This window comes from Dermacentor silvarum, chromosome 3 (genome assembly GCF_013339745.2).
Source record: "Dermacentor silvarum isolate Dsil-2018 chromosome 3, BIME_Dsil_1.4, whole genome shotgun sequence".
Lineage (NCBI taxonomy): Eukaryota > Metazoa > Arthropoda > Arachnida > Ixodida > Ixodidae > Dermacentor > Dermacentor silvarum.
The window spans coordinates 92,902,049-92,920,703 of NC_051156.1; the positions used below are offsets into that span (position 1 = coordinate 92,902,049).

Below are 18,655 nucleotides of genomic sequence, written 5' to 3' on the forward strand. Positions count from 1 at the left end.
AAAAGGAGATCATAAAGAAGTGCTGAAAAAGGATGTGCCTTGCAAAAAGAAATGTTTCAGTGTGAGCTACGATAGACGAGACAGCCCTAAACCTTGGATTTCCAGCCTTTGACACCACATTTGAATGAGAGCTGATAAAGAAAGCATGTGTGTTTAATTCGATTGCAATGCATATAAGAGCCCAGGAGGATCAATATTACAGCGGGTCTCCTGCTCACCCCCAACTAAGTCCGTCGCAACTACTTCGAACTGATGTTCGCACACATAACGGCTCGCATAATAGCTTAACGCAGATGTGTTGTCTGTGAGCGTGACGTCATGTTGCTAGACAAGTGTTGCGAGAAACATGGATATTCGGGTTGAGGCATGTAGACGTAATTCTTCGCCTTTAAACGTTTTGAATATGCGTCGTCCAGTTTTAAAGATTTACTTCCTTAAGTTTTCTACAGTGGCTTGCTGAAGAATAAAATGTGTTGTTTCTATCCCTCGCCTTAAGAAAATTTGTTATAACTGCAAGGTATTATGAAATCGAACGACTAACTTAAAACAGCCCTTCCCACAATATGGCCCTCTCGTTTCCCTACAATAGCATCGTGAACTTTGGTACAGTGAAAGCGCCTGCGATTGCCTTCATAAAGCGCGCGCAGGCACCTGGAGAGGAAAGGCAATCCGAAGGCCCTGTTGGCTGCCCAGAAGCAGTCGGCGTGCCGGGCCTCGACAAGACGTACGGCCGCTGGCCTTGCAGGGAGCGTGGGATCGGCCATCCAGCCCAGCAACTGCACCACCGTCCAGGCCAGCTGGTAGAGCACAGTCTCGGTTGGCAGTGACTCCAGGAGCCCATCGACCGCTTGCAGGAGCTTCACGTTGGTCGCAAGCACGCGGTCGGCGTCGGTCACTCTGGGCGCCAAACACAATGCGAAACCGCACTTGCATGTAACGAATGTAGCATGGCGAAGTAACCTAAAAGGAAGCTGACGACGGCATCATCAGCGGTGAAACGGAAAGGTATAGGCGTAACGTTAAGAGACTAGACGACGAGAATGCGCACAGGAAAGTGAACGCGGGTGTCTGATGTCCTATTGTAGAGATTAAACGGAACATATGGAGATGACAGGGCTTATGAATTATACAATTATGCAACTACTTTGAGCGTTGGCCTATCACTTTTACAGCACTAGCACAAAAGTACGGGAAACACTGTCGAAGTTAGAGGAGAATTAAATTAATAAAGTTAGGAAGCTTGCAGGCACAGAATGGATCTCTCTGATGGAACACAGGGGTTTGGGGTGATCACCTAGACAGCCTTCGGTCGTTCAGTGGACTTAGGTAGGTTACTGCTACTGGCTGACGTTAACCACTAGACAATTAGATTTTTACATTGCGGTCTAATACAATGTTGACAGTAACCATCATGAATGGTTCACCAGCTATGTGGGCCACATCGTTCTTACACACACTACGAGCAGCGTGGGTATTTGTGTTCATCGGCTACAAACTCAACAAAACGCCAATAACATTTCTTTTCAGAGTAGTTTGTCATGGCAGTGCAAGATATCGAAGTGATTCTTTCTTGTTTAGCCTGCACGTATTGCTATGATGCTAGCCAGTTTGAAAGTCTGTTCTACGAAGCAAGGTTTAATCACCAAGATTCCTTTAGTCCAGTGAATTTCCCGGATATCTCGTACTCCGCACTAATAGGTTTTACCTATGTGTTAACGTGAGGTGGCGATTGAGCGACGTGGCCCACTGGGCGGCGGTAGTTCGGGGTGTGGCCATCTTCTGGATCTGCTTTAGCTGGAAGGCCAACTCGTTTTGGCCACGGCTCGCTGCTTCTGACAGTGCACCAGCGACCGCATACTCATCGTGACGCAGGTCCTCCAGATCCCTGCGGGAAAGACCGGAATCGGAGACGTCCCAATGTATTTGAAACAAGTTGACAATGGACAGAATTCAGAAGCGGTCTCTGGACGAGTATAATGCACGTATACTTTTTGTATTCCTTATCATTGAGCCTTTACAAGCGGCATAGCCACAAATAAAAAAAAAGTTGAAGAGTTGGACCACTGATGAAGCGTGATAAAAGATAGCCTTGAAATAGAATCACTACATTTTTACGCTTCTGAGGCTCTGTATTAAAAAAAATTACTGCTGTACAAATTTTTTTTGCGGCCAGAAACTCGCTCGTATGAAGCTGTGCGGATGTTAATAAATCAGTAGAAATTTAGGAAAACCGCCCTGATGCAGTACAGTGCCTTGTATCCACTTTGATCAAAAGAAGCCCTCACACGAATCCATGCGCGAGGCACTTGCTAGATTAGCATAAACAGGAGCTCGTTTGCGGTTGAAGCCAATACTCAAGTCATCCAAAAAGAACTTTTTAATTTCCAGTGTTTGAGGCCGAACGGCGCGTGTTGTACTAGTTGGAGCGAGGCTGTTTGAGATTATATAAAGTGGAACTTAATCAAGTGAAACCTTAAGGGACTAGTCACATGAGTTCCGTTTATCAGGAGTTCAATTTATTTTGAAATTGAGCTCAGTGCTCCACAAGATGTTCTTCTTAAAACATGTATGATGTATAACAGCGCGAACTTGGACAAAGGCCGGCGAAAGAGACACACGTAGACAAGCGCCATCGGAAATGCTGAGCAAGCGCACAGCTAACCTACATTGCCAGCACAAAGAAACCACAGCAAGCCATGACCATGGTTCAGCCACATACACTACAATTACAAGAGGAATCTGTGGCGCTAGGGTCCACGGGAGCTGGTAGCAGGGCCAGGAGGGGAACGATGGTCAATACACGGGTTGGCCTAAACTTGGTCTTTGTCGCTTTGAAAACGGCTTCCATACTTTGCAAACCGATTTTTTAAAAGAGAAGTACTGCGTTTAAATAATTGGATAAACGTTATTAAAAGTCCGATGTCATGATTCGAACACTGGACATCGAGCTCGATCATGAAACCATTACTCCACGGACGCGTGGACAAGTGGGACTCCTGCAATTACCAGCGATTATGCGTGTTCGCAGAGTATTATTGCCAACTGCAAAAAAAGTATGGATTCCTTTGATATTTAGGCCAATGAAGGCAGATGCTGGGCATTAAACGAAGCCACAAGAACATCTGAATCCACAAGCACGAAGATCAGACAAATCCACGTACTACCCATAATTTCCATGGGGGCTGAACGATCGCAGCGTCAGAGTTCCCTCTTGTGATTCTTGCAGAAAACTATGCACCACGGGAACAACAAGAGCTAGCAAGAGCTGCCGTGGCGAACACGCAAGAGAAACGTATAGAACTGGCGAGATAACCACAAAAAGAAAGCCGCAAACAGTGATGCTTTTCCGATGTCGCTGAGATTGGCTGGTCAGTTTCATTCTGGTAATATTTTTAGTTCCGTTCACCCAGAGATGGAAAAAAATGGGGTTTCGTTAAACATACTTTTTTTTGCAATGCCTGAATGCGAAACCAACTAGCCATAAGGCTGGTTCACTTAACTAAGCTGCAGTTCCGTTTAATAAATTTACGTTTAACGAGATTCTATTAGGTATTGAATACTCGAACCAAACACGTATACGGTGCACAGCGCGAACATTTTCATGATGTGATCCCACACGTGGTATAGCATGTCCAGTGGCATTATTTCCCCAAGTGTTTCCGAGGTGCAGGGGAATGATAACTTCTGCCTGTCAGAAAAAGTCATTATTCATACATAGTGGCCACATGGCAGTTATTACAAGCGGCAAATCAGTTTACCTATCGCTGATTGGCACAAAGTTGCTCGTGCGCAACAGGTCGTAAAAGCGGCGCACTCGGGCGTTGTACACTCCGCGCAGCACCAGGGTGTCCAGGGCCTTCTTCCAGGAGCTGGACACGAGGCCCGGCGCGACGCGCACCTGCCGTCGGTTGTGGCCTGGCAACGGTGAGACCCGCACGGAAAACCACAGGCCTGCAGTTCGTGCAAAGTCGGAGAGAAAAGCTCGAATACGACCTCCTAGGCACCTTTCACCAAGTTCTACGCGACTGTACGTGGGACTTTGCTACGTACGTTGGCATCCGTGTCACCTCCTATGCTGTACCGCGCCAACGGTCTTCCAAAGTAGGGAGCTACTATATGTCCACAACAACGAACGACCGAGCTTTGACAATCAACCATCGATGTAGCTCTTCAGCACGTAGAACACGATGAACCAATGCTCTGAATATTGTTTGCATTAGATCTTACTTAGCTTCAAATTTTCTTTCTTACCCATTAACTATTGAAATGTGGAATAAGCTACACGCTTGTCTACGGCAATTGCCACATGAGTATTTCATAAGGGAACTCTCTTTTACCCATTACTGCTATGTCTCAAATCTGAGACCGCAGTATTTCTCAACAAATAAAGGAAATGAGGCCCTTATCTGCACTATCATCCTGTCCTTTGTCATCATGAACTGCAGCATTAGCGTGCCTTTAAGTGGACTACACTGCAGCGCGAAGGGCTGTGCCTGATACTTCTAGCTTTTACATCCGGCGTGAATCGAAGCCGTACGAATTGCATCCCTCTATCTAATCCTTAGTCTCCCTCAACTGTGTTTCCCATTCATTGGTTGACGTACGCCCAGGTTCCCTTCGCCCTAATGTCAACTACAAACCCACCTACATAGGCGTTACTTCTAGGTCACGTGTATGAGCGCACCGAGGTTCCAGTTGATATCCAGGTCGAGGAGCACGTCGAGAGGCTTCGCGGGCGTCATCGGTTTCTCTGGCCACGACAGCGACCGGTTGGCTAGGAACTGGTGCAGCAGGGACACGTCGCCCGACTGGCTGTATAGGCAGACGCGGTACGCGCGCTCGGCGCGGTTGCGCGGCAGCGGGGTCGGTTCCTGCGCCACGTTTTAGGCACTCGTTCTAGTCTCACAATGAAGCACCGTCACGCTATACACTCAGCACAAGGTTCAGTAAACTTGGGGTAAGGGGGGGGGGGAGGCACTTTGGCGGTAACATTAACTATCCAGACCAAATGTTGCCGGAGCTGAATTCACTATGGGATTTGGCAGAGTAAGAACTTGTGGGTGCACCTTTTGCTCGTATGATCCCTGTAAAAGATACACCCCTTCTACAGTCGCAAAAGTTCCGCTAAGCTGCAAAGCCAAACGGTCTTATGACTGAATTTTGCGTAGCCACACATAGCCAACAGAGTAAGACATCTCGAACTATAAGTATGAGGATAAAGCTCACTACAGTTACGGACACGCTAACGGGGAAGAGGCGTCTGTTGCAGAGGTTTGACGTTCAGGAATAGGTACCTTGATAAATGCTGATGGTATTTACATCCATTGTATTCCCAGCCTTTAAGTGCTGTAAGTTGTTCTATAGCATTACCAATGCTATATTGGTTCCTTGAGAAGGCAGCTCTTCTCGAATCATGGCTCTAATGATGCCTCTCTCGTTGTAACGTGCCAGGCAGTGATCATGTATCTTCTGTCTCACCTGCGCTATTACATCGGTTGTTTGCTCGACGTCGTCCTACCAGAAACTTAAGACGGGTCCCCAAACGGCCATATCGTCATCAGCGGAGTCGGTGGTTGCAGAATTGCCGTCCGATGTAGTTTGCTGTCTCAGAAACTCCGACGTTCTGCCGTCTTTATCACTGCCATCATCTCCCCATGATGCGATATGCACCGCGACAATGTTTTAAAGGAACAATAAAGAATGTATGCTCTGTTGGTAAAATAAACTATCGCAGACATCAGTCTCAATATGAGCTGAGTCTTCACAGGCCAAAAAAGACGCCGAAGACGAAAGACTCCGATTTCAAGTTTCCACACTTGCTCCTCGTAAGAATATTTTACTTGGACAGCATAGAATCGGGACCAGTAAATTACTAATTACGGTATAAGTTTTACCGTCTCGAAAAATGCACTGTGGGTTCTGAGTAACGCGGGGCTCCGGAGGTGTACGGACTTAATTCTGACAACCTGGGTTACTTTAACGTACACCCGGACCACTGCACACGTGGTTTCTTTTTTTTCTTTCCATATCGCCCCCAGCAAATTATGATCACCGCGGCCAAGAATCGAGCGCGTGACCATACATACTCAGCAGCAGAACGATAGTCACAAGGGTGGTGGCTTGGGCTAGTCGGCAATTCATGATAGAAGCGGCGTACAGCGCAAGGGACATGGACTGAGTGAGGAAGCGTACACACTGCGCTGCGTGTGTCGTCTCACTCAGTCCCTGTCCTTCGCGCTAGTACGTCGTTCTGGCGTAGTCACTACGGTGGGTCCTGTCGCAACGGATAATGCATGGCGCCCGCAAACCTTGGCGATGATTCCTCCCATGGGCAGCGTCATGTTGAGGTTGTGCGCTGCACCGAGGAATCGAATGGCGTCCATCTGCGACACGGCCAGCAGGTCCCGCAGAGCGGTTTGCGCCCCGGCCACACGAGGGCGCCACGAGCCGCACGCGAACTGGTAGAAGTCCCCGCACGGCGAACTGCTCTTGTTCAGGGAGTCTGCGTCACCCACCAACCTTAGGGTTTAATTGTGGCGGGCCGCAACCATGGCAAAACCTGTCGTCGAGAGCCCTGGCTGTGCTATGGAAAATGCCGAAAGTAGGCCACGTTGTGGCCTAAATCGCCTACCACATTATAAATACAGTATGGCGTTCACTTCAAACTGTATGTTGGTCCTTTATGGCTTCAGTTTCAGTTTCAGTTTATTATTCATTCAGGATACATAGTTGGTTGTTAGTAGTATACAGGCGAGGGTCCCAAAGTCATACGACTGCGGCGGGACCCTCGGTTAACAAGATTGGTACAAAATAATTAATTGATAGAGCAGTATAAAAATTATGCAATCTACAAGTAAATAAATAGTGGACATTGTAGTGGAAAGGAATACACACGATTCTATAAAAGGAGTCATACATGCAACTAAGAAAATTACGCAAATTATCAATCTAATTATACAAATCTATTTAACAAATGAAGTACACGCTTTATATGCAAAGTAAATTAAACAGGGCAACTAGTTATACAAAATGAAATTTTTAAGTTCATACTTGAATGCATGCAAGGTTGATGATTTAAGTGCATAGGGTAAGCTGTTCCAAAATTTAATCGCCGAGAAGTAAGATGTTATTTTGCCATAGTTTGTGTTACATTTAGGTAATAGAAAGTTGTGATTATTCGCAAACCTAGTGCTATTGGTATTTGTGAGCAACCTAGAGTCTATTAATTGAAACGCGAGCTGTATGTTGAGTAATTTAATAGAATAATAAGTAAATTAAATTTGAACAAACCAGATACAGCAAGAATTAAGTTAGCCTGAAGGAGTGGAGAAGCATTAGAGTAAAAAGAACTCTTGGTAATAATGCGAATGGCTTGGTTCTGAATGTGCTGTATGGACGAAAGGTGACTGTTATATGTATTTCCCCACGAAGTAATGCCATATGTGATGTGATTATGTATGAAGGCAAAGTATAAAGAGAATAAGGCGTGAGCTGAAAAAATGGACGAGATTTAATGAGAGCTCTTATACCAAAAGCAGTTTTTTGTTTCACATAAGCAATATGATTATTGAACTTCAAGTGCGGGTCCAATTTTATGCCAAGGAAGGATACATATTCAGCCACTGGGATTAAATGATGGTCTACGGATACCTGGGGTAGATAAGGGAGAACTTTTTGAGATGTTCTAAAAATCATAAACTGACTTTTAAGTGGGTTTAAAATTAGGTTGTTTAAACGACACCATTGAACAACTTGGGTTAATTCATTGTTCAGCTTAGTGATTAACGTTGTTAACGATTTATGTGACATGGAAATGGTGGTATCATCAGCGTAAAGGACAACTTTAGAAAGATTAATGCAATCAGGTAAATCATTAATGTAGATGCAAAACAATAAAGGCCCAAGTATCGAACCCTGCGGCACCCCTTGATTAATCACCTTAACGTTTGAATAAACGCCATCTATGCAGACTGATTGTTCGCGATCAAGCAAGTAATCTTTTATAAAAGTTAAAGGTGGACCAGTTATACCCAGTGATTCTAGTTTAGTAAATAAAATATCATGATTAACGGTGTCAAAGGCTTTGGTGAAATCAAGAAATACAGAACCGACAAAATCACCCTTGTCAATGGAAGACTTTAAGAAATCGGTTAATGATAGTAAAGCTAGATTGGTTGAACTACCTGCACGGAAACCAAATTGGCAAGGCTTTAGCAACTTAAATTTGTTAAGGTACTTGTTAATGCGTTTCAGAAATAATTTTTCAATAATTTTGCTAATTGACGACAAAATAGAGATAGGGCGATAGTTTAGGACCTCTGTGATATCACCTTTTTTGTGCACCGGGACTAACTTAGCCTTCTTGAGGGAGCTCGGAAAGGTACCACATTTAAAAATGAGATTAATTATATTGCTTAATGTTTCCGCAATATATGTAGCCGCGAGCTTCAAGTGATATGCAGAAATATTATCTAGCCCGGCGCTAGAGTTTTTTAGATTTAGGATTGTAGAACACGCTTCATCAGGGGTGACAGGAAAGAGAAAAAATTAATGTTTACAACGGGTAAGAGGATTAGAAGAAGCTAGGGGCCTATTATTGTATATCTCATGGAAGTAATCACTAAATGAGTTAGCAATGCCCGATGCCTCAGTATAGATTCGTTGTTTATAATTTATTTTATCAATAATTCTACTAACCTGTTGTCTATTTAAAAAGTCATTGAAAAGTTTCCATTTTTTCTTGGGGTTATTTTTTGTCTTACTAAATTGTTTTTCATAATAAAGTCGTCTTGATATTTTTAGACGGTTATTCAACATATTACTATAATTTTTACATCTAACTTTTAGATCCACGTTGAATGGCTGTTTTCTAGTTTTCCTGTAGAGATTATCTTTCTTTCGCATGCTAGTTAACAAACCTTGGGTTAACCATGGATTATGGGGAAATATAAACACTTTCTTGCATTTCACAGTTTTATTGTTTGCATACACAGCTTTAAGAAACAAGGAACAGAAATTCTCTAGTGCTTTTTCAGGATCACGCAAGGTGCTAATGGATATCCAGTCAGTGCCGTGAATTGTATTGATAAAGTTATTCTGATGTAAGCTAGAAGTAAAATGGCACGTGGTATTGCCAGGTAGTTTAGCGGCGAAAGTTGCAAATACGGGAAGATGGTCAGTGATAAGCACATCAATTACACCTGCGTGTGGCGTTGGTGTTATATTGCTTAAAACATGGTCAAGAAGACTACCAGTTCCATTGGGTGAAAATCGAGTAGGGGATGAAATTAGTGACTCAAGCCCGAAACCAAGAAAGCAATCACTGTATGCTATTGTGCTGTTGCTATCAGTATCCAATAATTTAATATTGATATCACCAACCAGCACAACTTTCTTGTTTTCAGCAGAATTATATTTTGTTTCCTCAGATGAAAGCAATGCCATGATGATATGAAACAAGCATTATGAAATAGGAAAGATAAACTGGAGACATCAGTGTCACGTGAATACGCTAAGATCAGATTCCGCATTTATCCAAAAGACCCTGCTGTCATCAGACTTACGGGCCTTCCTATAGAATAGTCTTCCTACAAAATTGCTGTGTAAAGGATAAATAAACATTAGGGGTGGTGTAGTATTACGCTTCTCTCCTTCGAAATACACAGCGCTCTTGTTAATCTGCGACGTGCAGACCCAGGAAAATAACATCCTCAAGGGTGGATTGGATGTGCAAACACTCTTTTTACACCCTTACCGTAACTGGATTTTTTCAAAATGAGAGCTTCCATTAGCAGAACAACCTTAGTGCACCCTTTCATTGACTTCAAGGTGCTAGTAGGGTGTTCTGCTCGAAACAAACACCTTGTAGAATTTAAAGGTGCTCGGGCACTTCGATACATCAAGCTAGTGAAAAGCCATAAGTGTATTGTAGCGGTTTGCGCTACGTCCGAGCACCAGGCCGGGAGCGCTCTTGTACCTATTTTACCGGTAGGTACCCGGCTGCAGCACTTGCCTCCCACGGCCGATGCTCTTCAACAAGCCCGTCTGTGGTGGGATAAGAAGTGCCCAGAGAGAACTAGGGAAATCTGTATTGGGCCGCTTTTCGAGTTGTGCACCCCAACGAGAAGCCGAGCACCAGGCAAGGGAAGACCTCTATATGTTAGAAACAACCGTCGGGTTTCCAGCGGTACCAGGATTCGAACTCGGTACCTCCCGCATACGAGGCGGATGCTCTACCGCTAAGCCACCGCTGCTGTAGGCTAATAAGTAATTGTACGTCATTGTTCAAGCTCACCATATGGTCACAGTAGGCTATGGATGTCAACCTGCTACTGCATGTACGTGCTGTCACCACTAGTGAACCTTTATTTCTTATCCCGCGTTCAGCTTTTTACCATTGGCTCGGTTTAAGTTGTTACAGCTCGAATTGTTTCACCCCGGTCGTAATGTGGATAGACCGGCCCAACTACTTTGTCTCCTTGCCCCTTCCTGGCTTTCACATCTTACTGCTAGCTTCACTTAATTTGTTTCATCTTGTTGCTGATTTATAGGTAAACTGGAGCACTTAAAGCCGTTGCATCAGCCTATGTGAGTTTCAATTATTAAGCAGCGTACGTGAAAGCACAGGTGTAAACCGACGAAAACAGCGAGCGCACTAAGAAATGAAAAAGCAAGAAATGTGACCAAGATATCGCGCCGGATTTTGTCTCTTGTTTGTTAACGACCTAAAACGGCGTCATTAAACAGCCGCTTAAATAGGAAAATTAAGCTGGTCGCATGACTCCGTCGCCTGATTTGACCGACTCTTTCCGGTGTCTTCTCTTTCGTCTACATCATAGTTTCTAATCATCTTCATGTCCTGCGGTCACAAATAGTTGTTCCGGAGGTTCTAGATGCACCATCACTGGGTTGTCACGCTGCATCTTTAGTTGCCGCGAGTGTCAAGATTCCCCCCCCCCCCCCCAACCCTTGATAGTCCACTGTGCGCGATCGAGGCAGCGGTAACCATGCATTAGGGGACTTTCTCAAATATCTGCTAAGAAAGGTTCTGACACGTCACTTCTAGTTACACAAGTATTCATGTTACTAACAATCGACGTAAAAGAAGTGTAGAATGAATTATCAATCATCGTGTTGAAGGAAGTTATATGTCCTAGAACTAGCACGGGTAGAGTAGCGTGAATAATAGTTGTTCTGGCAAGGCCACTTTTCTCTGCATTGACATGTTTATTGAGATGGCGCTTGCATGACCGACGAAGAGTTCCTTTTCTATGGCGTATTATAGAAACCGCTAATGTGCTGCGAATGTTACAAAGGAACAAAAATACAGCGAGGTCTATCCTACAGCTCACACGCGCTCAAAGATCAGAGAGAGCACGGCGTAATCCACGTCATGTGTCATTGGCCTTCTTTACTATAATGTGACATGCGTGCACATACGCTCAGGTTGAAGTGTATAAAAGCAGATGCCTGTGCCGTACCTTCGAGCCTGCGGAAGTGCATGAGGCAGGGCTTGGAGTGGCAGGTGTTCCACGTGTTGCGCGCCATTCCGAAGAAGCCTCCGCCGTTGCGGTAGCTGAGCACCGACAGGCCGATGGTGATTGCGCTGAGGGTCATCACCACGCCCAAGCACGAGGACACCACGGGTCCCAAGCCTGTCGGCTGCGGCTGCTGCGGTGTGGCAGACAGTACTCCACATTGTCAAGCAGGCTAGAGACGCTACCTTACTTGCCGCAGTGCGCAAAATGTCGCGCATATAAGACAGATATGTGGCAAATGAACGTTTTCAATGGTAGGTGCCACCCATGCAGTGGTGGCAGATAGAAAACCACGTACACAACGCCCTAGAATTGTTTTGTTCTCGGAACGGCACCGCTTACTACCAAGGAATGTGGTTGTAACCCCACTGCCAATAAATTCATGTGACCACATGGTTTTTGCACATGCTCCAATCTAAATTTCTGTATTTTGTAACCCTCGTATCCACGAATATTAAACAATGTTACTGGTTGTAGGCTTGATCCCTAGTAATCATATGGCACTATTCCGTATTGTAGTTAAGGGGCACGTTGACATATATAAGGTTCGCTTGTGCAGTTTGCGTCTCAGGCTGAGGTCAAGAAGTGGCTCAAATAAGAGTGAAACGTAATAGCATTAAAAAATTCCTGACTCCTTCTCACGCTTCCCGTCAACTGCAGCTCATTTAATCGTAATATTTACCGCGAAACGCGGGCGTCGAACGCTAATGCACGAGGGCGAGCTTTCTGGTAGAAACGCGGCCTCTTGCCTTGGTCGATCCCGGAGGTAGTGCACAACCACGCCAGAACATTACATAATTTTCAGGTTTCTGTTATTGGTTCGCACTTTAGCATTGCATTCTGAGAAATCTAACATAAAGGGCAGGTGCTGCCGGTGTTTTGTTTCAAGACATTTGTTTGTGGGCTGTCATTCTCAAAATTCCGAGGAATAACTTTGTTAACAATATAAGACATGGTATGAGCAACATTAGTGATAGAATGGGGTGGCAATATAACCCGCATATACCGCACGTCATATAGCAAGGCGTTGCATATCATCATCATCATCATCATCATCATCAGCCTATATTTTATGTCCACTTCAGGACGAAGGCGTCTTCCTGCGATATCCAATTACCCCTGTCTTGCGCTAGCGTATTCCAACTTGCGCCTGCAAATTTCCTAAGTTCGTCAACCCATCTGGTTTTCTGCCGACCTCGACAGCGCTTCCCTTCTCTTGGTATCCATTCTGTAACCCTAATGGTCCACCGGTTATCCATCCTACGCATTACATGGCCTGCCCAGCTCCATTTCTTGCGCTTAATGTCAACTAGAATATCGGCTATCCCTGTTTGTTCTCTGATCCACACCGCTCTCTTCCTGTCTCTTAACGTTAGTCCTAAGATTTTTCGTTCCATCGCTCTTTGTGCGGTCTTTAACTTGTTCTCGAGCTTCTTTGTTAACCTCCAAGTTTCTGCCCCATATGATAGCACCGGTAGAATGCACTGATTGTGCACTTTTCTTTTCAGCGACAGTGGTAAGCTCCCAGTGAGGATTTGGCAATGCCTGCCGTATGCACTCCAACCCAATTTTATTCTTATGTAAATTTCCTTCTCGTGATCAGGGTCCCCTGGGAGTAATTGACCTAGATGAACGTACTCCTTTACAGACTCTAGAGGCTTACTGGCGATCCTTAATTCTTGTTCCCTTGCCAGGCTATTGAACATGAACTTTGTCTTCTGCATATTCATCTTCAACCCAATTCTTACACTTTCTCGATTAAGGTCCTCAATCATTTGCTGTAATTCGTCTCCATTGTTGCTGAATAGGACAATGTCATCTGCAAACCGAAGGTTGCTGAGATATTCGCCGTTGATCTCACTCCTAAGCCTTCCCAATCTAAGAGCTTGAATACTTCTAAGCATGCAGTGAATAGCATTGGAGAGATTGTGTCTCCTTGCCTGACTCCTTTCTTGATAGGTAACTTTCTACTTTTCTTGTGGAGAACAGTGTTGCCAGGTTCGACTAGGCGGCGTAGCCAAAAGCAAGAGAAGTTGTAGCCCAAATGTAGCCAAACAGAAAAAAAGTGCCAAATATTTCGTAGCCAAATATAGCCATTTTTATTTGCAATTTTATTTGTGTATACATTTTTACGTTCGACTACGGTAGTCCTTTTTTGCACAACCCATCGTAACAAAATGTCCGTGCCGCCGTGACGGTCGACCCTTTACGTCAACAACAGGGACATCATGCTTGCACAGAACACTTTTTGGTTGGCGCCGGAAACTCTTAAGTTTCAGCGAATCACTGCACTGGGCGAATAAGTGCTTTTATTTTATGACAGATAGTACTAAGTTATTATTTTTAGTTATTTACAGTAATATTAACTACGAACTCTGCTTTTTAGCTGTCGTGAACACAAAATAATGTTCAGCGTCATCGACCTCTCACGTTATCTCTGCCTACGGCGTAGAAGTTCAGCTGTCCAGCGATCTGCGACGGCGACGTGCTCACGGCTTCTTTTTTGATGAGCTAAAACAAGTCTTTTGCGCTATGATATCTCGCGTTATTTGTCTCATCGTCCAATCTTGTTTTCTCGTTTTTGGGTTTTTCTTTCAATTAGCTTGGCCCGGATTAGCTGGGACACACACTACGTGTACAGTGTCAATTTACATCAACCTGGCCGCCATCTTAAGTCTCTAGCACGCCAAGAACACGCGTTAAGAAAAGGGACATACAACAGATGCCACTCACTGTCTTAATCAGTGTAAGCGGCGCTTTAAAGGATTACTACGCAAACCGGCACACTAGTGCAAGAAGCGCGCAGTCGTTTTCGGCGACGAGCACGTCCCGAACTAACTCGCTCGAAATGGTAAAAGCCGCGACGGCGCACAAAGAGAAATGGTAAACAACAAATTGATAACAGTGGTGATGCTGTCGAAACCGCTCACTGTCAAAAAGCAAACCATGTTGATGGCTATAAAGTTTTAGAATAGGGGCCCCTAAAGTTTGGGGCCCCAAAGAGCTTTGCGGGTGTTAGCATTGGGGCATGCAGGAATGAAGAGTTTTGGAATAGGCGTCTTGCGTTTGCGGATAGCGTGTTGCGTTTGCAGCGTCACTACACCGTGAAAGAAAAGCTGTTATAAATATTAAAATAAAATATACCATTTTATGATAAGAAAAGTAATTTAGACTTTCGTTTTTCACCTTTATTTACAATTCAGAAGCAATTCTATTAGCAGCATGCAGCTTGTCGCGCTTAGTTTTGAGTAACCAACTTTACGCACCTTCACCCAGCCAAGTCACTCCGTGATAGGCCTACAAGCCATGAAAGCGACAATTGAATTCGGAATCAGCGGCGCATAATGAATCAATCTTCATTACACATGTTAGTTGAGAGAAAGCGATAACCGCAATCACTTCTTCTAGCTTACAAACTTCACGCGTTACCACGAATCGAGCCCAGTTTTGTGCTAGGTTAGAGCCATCACTTCGATGGGTGCCGCCATGTTTGTTGACGAAAGCTTTTGGGGTAGCTTCTGAGGCTCCCACTAAATCGATGAAATAGCGTGCCCTACGCAAAACCCAAACACAGTTTCCGTCTTGCGCATGCGCAGTGGCCTCGACGCTATTTCCTTGTGGCCCCTAATCTAAAACTCTAATAATTGCTGGGGTTTTACGTGCCAGAACCATGATATGATTGGGAGCCATGACGCAGTGGGGGACTCCGCATTAATTTTGGCCACCTCGGGTTCTTTAACGTCCACCTAAGTACACGGGTGCTCCTGCATTTCGCCTTGATCGAAATGCGGCCGCCGTGGCCGGGAATCAAACCCGCGTCATCGAGCCAGCAGTACGACACCTCACAAGTTAAGCTAACACGGTGGGTGAAGTTCATGTGGCGTGGTGCACTGATGTCATCGTGGCAAACATGTTTTGATATTGGCAGAATGAGTATCTGCATCCATGACGTTACGGGCAAACCATCTAAAAGTAAAAGCACCAGAAGCCACCTTTGGCACGGGGTCTTGCTCCCATTCTTTTTTATATGTTCTCGCATACTTGGCCCACTTTCCTATGTTTGGATTCTCCTCCGTGACGGGGATCCGATCTTACGTCCAACCTATCGAAATGAATCTCGAATCTAAGCACGAAGAAAAATTTATCTAGCAGGAAAAGAAAAATAGCAGTAAAGCTTCGCACGAGAAACGTGGAGTAGGTCGAAAGCTGTGCCCGGCGCGATACTTCATCCGGAAGACGTGGCCATTAACACACTGGAGCGTGTCATCCACCCGTGCTTCCCTTCTTTCATGTCGGCGCCACGATCGCCCGATGGCCCCACCCCTATGTTATTGCTCTCCCTTCCTGAGCATAGCCATGTTCGTACAGTGTACTGTGAAAAACCCACTACTCCCAGGTTCATCCCGATGCGCGGAGATCGGGTGTCCAACGGTCAAGCAGGGTTTAAGTTTAAGTGCATCGAAGATCAAAGCCACTGGCTCAGACAACGGCGCAGAGAGGGAAGGGAAGGGGAGGAGGGGTCATTTCGCGCCCGCACACACGCACAGCCACGCGGCTGGCTCAGCCAGCTTGCTTCTACTGGATCGGAGCCAGCTCGGGAGCGTGGACTGGGCGCCACTTATAGCCCAAACAAAGCCAAGTCGCAGATTTTAAGTAGCCCAAATATAGCCACATAGCCAACTCATCCAAGTCGACGCCAAAAGATTTTTCCCGTAGCCCAATTTGGCTATATATAGCCAAACCTGGCAACACTGGTGGAGAATCAAGGTAGTTGTGGAATCCTTGTATATGTTTGCTAAGATATTCACGTATGCCTCCTGTACTTCTTGATTACGCAATGCCTCTATGACTGCTGCTGCTCTATGCTGCGTTGCATATACATATACCTAAATACATACGGCAATTACAGCTCAGGCGACGCCGGACGCCGACACCAGATTTTTAGCGACACGGTACCCTTAACGCCTTCGCGTTGAAATCGAACGGTAAATGTCCCCCATACCAGCTCGATCAGCCCGCTTAAGATGCATCTGGGCTATGCATGAGTAACACGCAAGCCAATTTGGCGAGTAGGATTTCGAGCTCATGAAAACTTAAGATTCACCTCCCGCGGATACGTCGTGACCGCCGTTGAAGTCAATAACATGAGGCAGAATTCCAAACACATGATAATCATGCGCCACATTTCAAGATTACGCAGACGCATGAAAGTAGGATCCATTTGGTCCTGAATTCTCACTGTTCCGTATTCGTATAGGCTAACCTCATTAGGGATCTGTATTACCAGCACGCGGCATGAATTCGTGGCGATGACACGTGAGAAGCATGACTGGCCCGGTTAGGAATCACTGTTCGAAAAGGCCGAATAGTAAATGTGGCCTCTCGTGACCAGACGGAGATTAGCCGACTCCCTGCTCTCCGCTGTTGTCACTGTCCAACAGTGACGTTGCAAGTGACCAGCTTACGCTGGCCTTGACTGGCCTCAGCACGCACAAACTCACCCGCCTGTCTACTCCACTCGTTGAAGGCGCCTCCGATACGCTTGCCATTCTCCACTGAATTCCTCGCAGTAGGCCTTGAGCTTGACGCCTCCTCGCGTGAGGCGTGCAGGATGATGATGATGATACTGATCCTCTGTACAAATGGCACATACCCACCGTGGGGGATAAGCTAAGAAATGGGCGGTCACATATTCACACTTTCAAAACGGACGGGCTTCTCCCTTTAAGTAAACATAGGTAACATTTAGGTAGCATTTGCGATTATTAACGAGACAGCATTAAGGGCACCTTGTTGCAGAAAATCCGGTTTCGGCATCGGCGACGTTGTCAGTGAGCGAGAATACCCGTATGTATTTAGGTATATGTGTATGCCACTCCCTGCTATTTGACATGCGGCATATGCGGCTTATATTGCCACACCATTCTATCGCTAAAGTTGCTCATACCTTGCCTTACATCCTTGACAATGTTATTCCTCAGAATTCTGGAAATGACAGCCGACAAACAAATGTCGAGACACAAAACACAGACAGCGCATGCCTTTTATAGTAAGTCTTCTAATACTGAAATATTAAAAGGGCAAAACAATGTTAGAAACCTGAAAATGATGTGATTTTCTGGCGTAAAATGATTTTCATAAGATCAGTCTCTTCAATCTCTCGGTTCTAAATTACCTATTATAAAATTTTGACCTCTTTTTTGTGCATTACTTTGACCTACTCGGTTCTTGACTAGTCCACCAGAGTGGGTACATGCCAGTATTTCCAAGAATCTGCATCCAAATCTAAATAGCGGCCACCTTGGCACCAGGGTTGTACAGAACGGCGTACCTGGAACTAGTTCCTTTTGGGAGCAACGGAGGAACGCCACCGTTCCGTTATGGAATTGTAACAGTAACTCGTTATGTTTACGAAGGAACGGCTGAGGGAACGGCTTTCCTTCTGTAAATGTTCCACGGTATTGAACAGACGCACGGACGTACGCAACACATCATGCAGGGCGGATGGGCGACCGCGTGAGGCGCAAGGAACTACCGCTTGCCTGTCGCCTGACTATGGGGCATTTTCTTTCGTGAGTTCTCCATTATATTTTTTTTCGTGACTAGGCTTCAAGATTGTCACGTGGCGCTCCCTCCTGTAGTTTATTTCCTCCATGCCGGCCTGTCGGACACTAACTAGTTCAAACAAGGGTCTTGACTAAATTGCGAACATGCATTCCGGATATTTTTCCCACTCATACTGCAATATTAAATCAGCATTCATTAAACGCCAATGTATTGTTCCTTTCGATGCGGTTTCTTGTGCAAGAAACTTAATTATATTGGTGAATGCGCCCAACTTTCTATTTGAAGATCTGAAGCGCAGTATCCCGACTGCGCATTTGAAGGCCGAAGTGGAAAGTGCCATATGTGTTGCACTTGTAATAGACAAGCACCAAAGTTGCAGTTAGACATGTCTGAAGTGTGTCCAGTATGCCTGAAAAAAAAATCGTCAAGGAGCGTTTCTTTGGATTCTTTCTATCTCCAGATAATCTGCCGCCGGCGATGTTAAGATTCGTATAATATACGTAGTTAGATGTGAGCTTTAAACTGCTCACTTTATTTCGCCGCAGGATTAT

The 18,655-nt window shown here is 45.2% G+C and overlaps 1 protein-coding gene across 1 annotated transcript in view; it reads right to left on the minus strand.

Moving 5' to 3' along the window:
- Positions 1–18,655, minus strand: part of LOC119444562 (endothelin-converting enzyme 2-like) — a 91,022-nt gene that overhangs the window by 4,434 nt on the left and 67,933 nt on the right. Inside the window, exons 2-7 of the mRNA XM_037708940.2 lie at positions 11,481–11,670; positions 6,309–6,502; positions 4,685–4,871; positions 3,759–3,951; positions 1,706–1,885; positions 652–897 (exon numbers count right to left, since the gene is read on the minus strand). Coding sequence (XP_037564868.2) covers positions 652–897; positions 1,706–1,885; positions 3,759–3,951; positions 4,685–4,871; positions 6,309–6,502; positions 11,481–11,670 — 1,190 coding nt within the window. The remainder of the gene's footprint in view (positions 1–651; positions 898–1,705; positions 1,886–3,758; positions 3,952–4,684; positions 4,872–6,308; positions 6,503–11,480; positions 11,671–18,655) is intronic.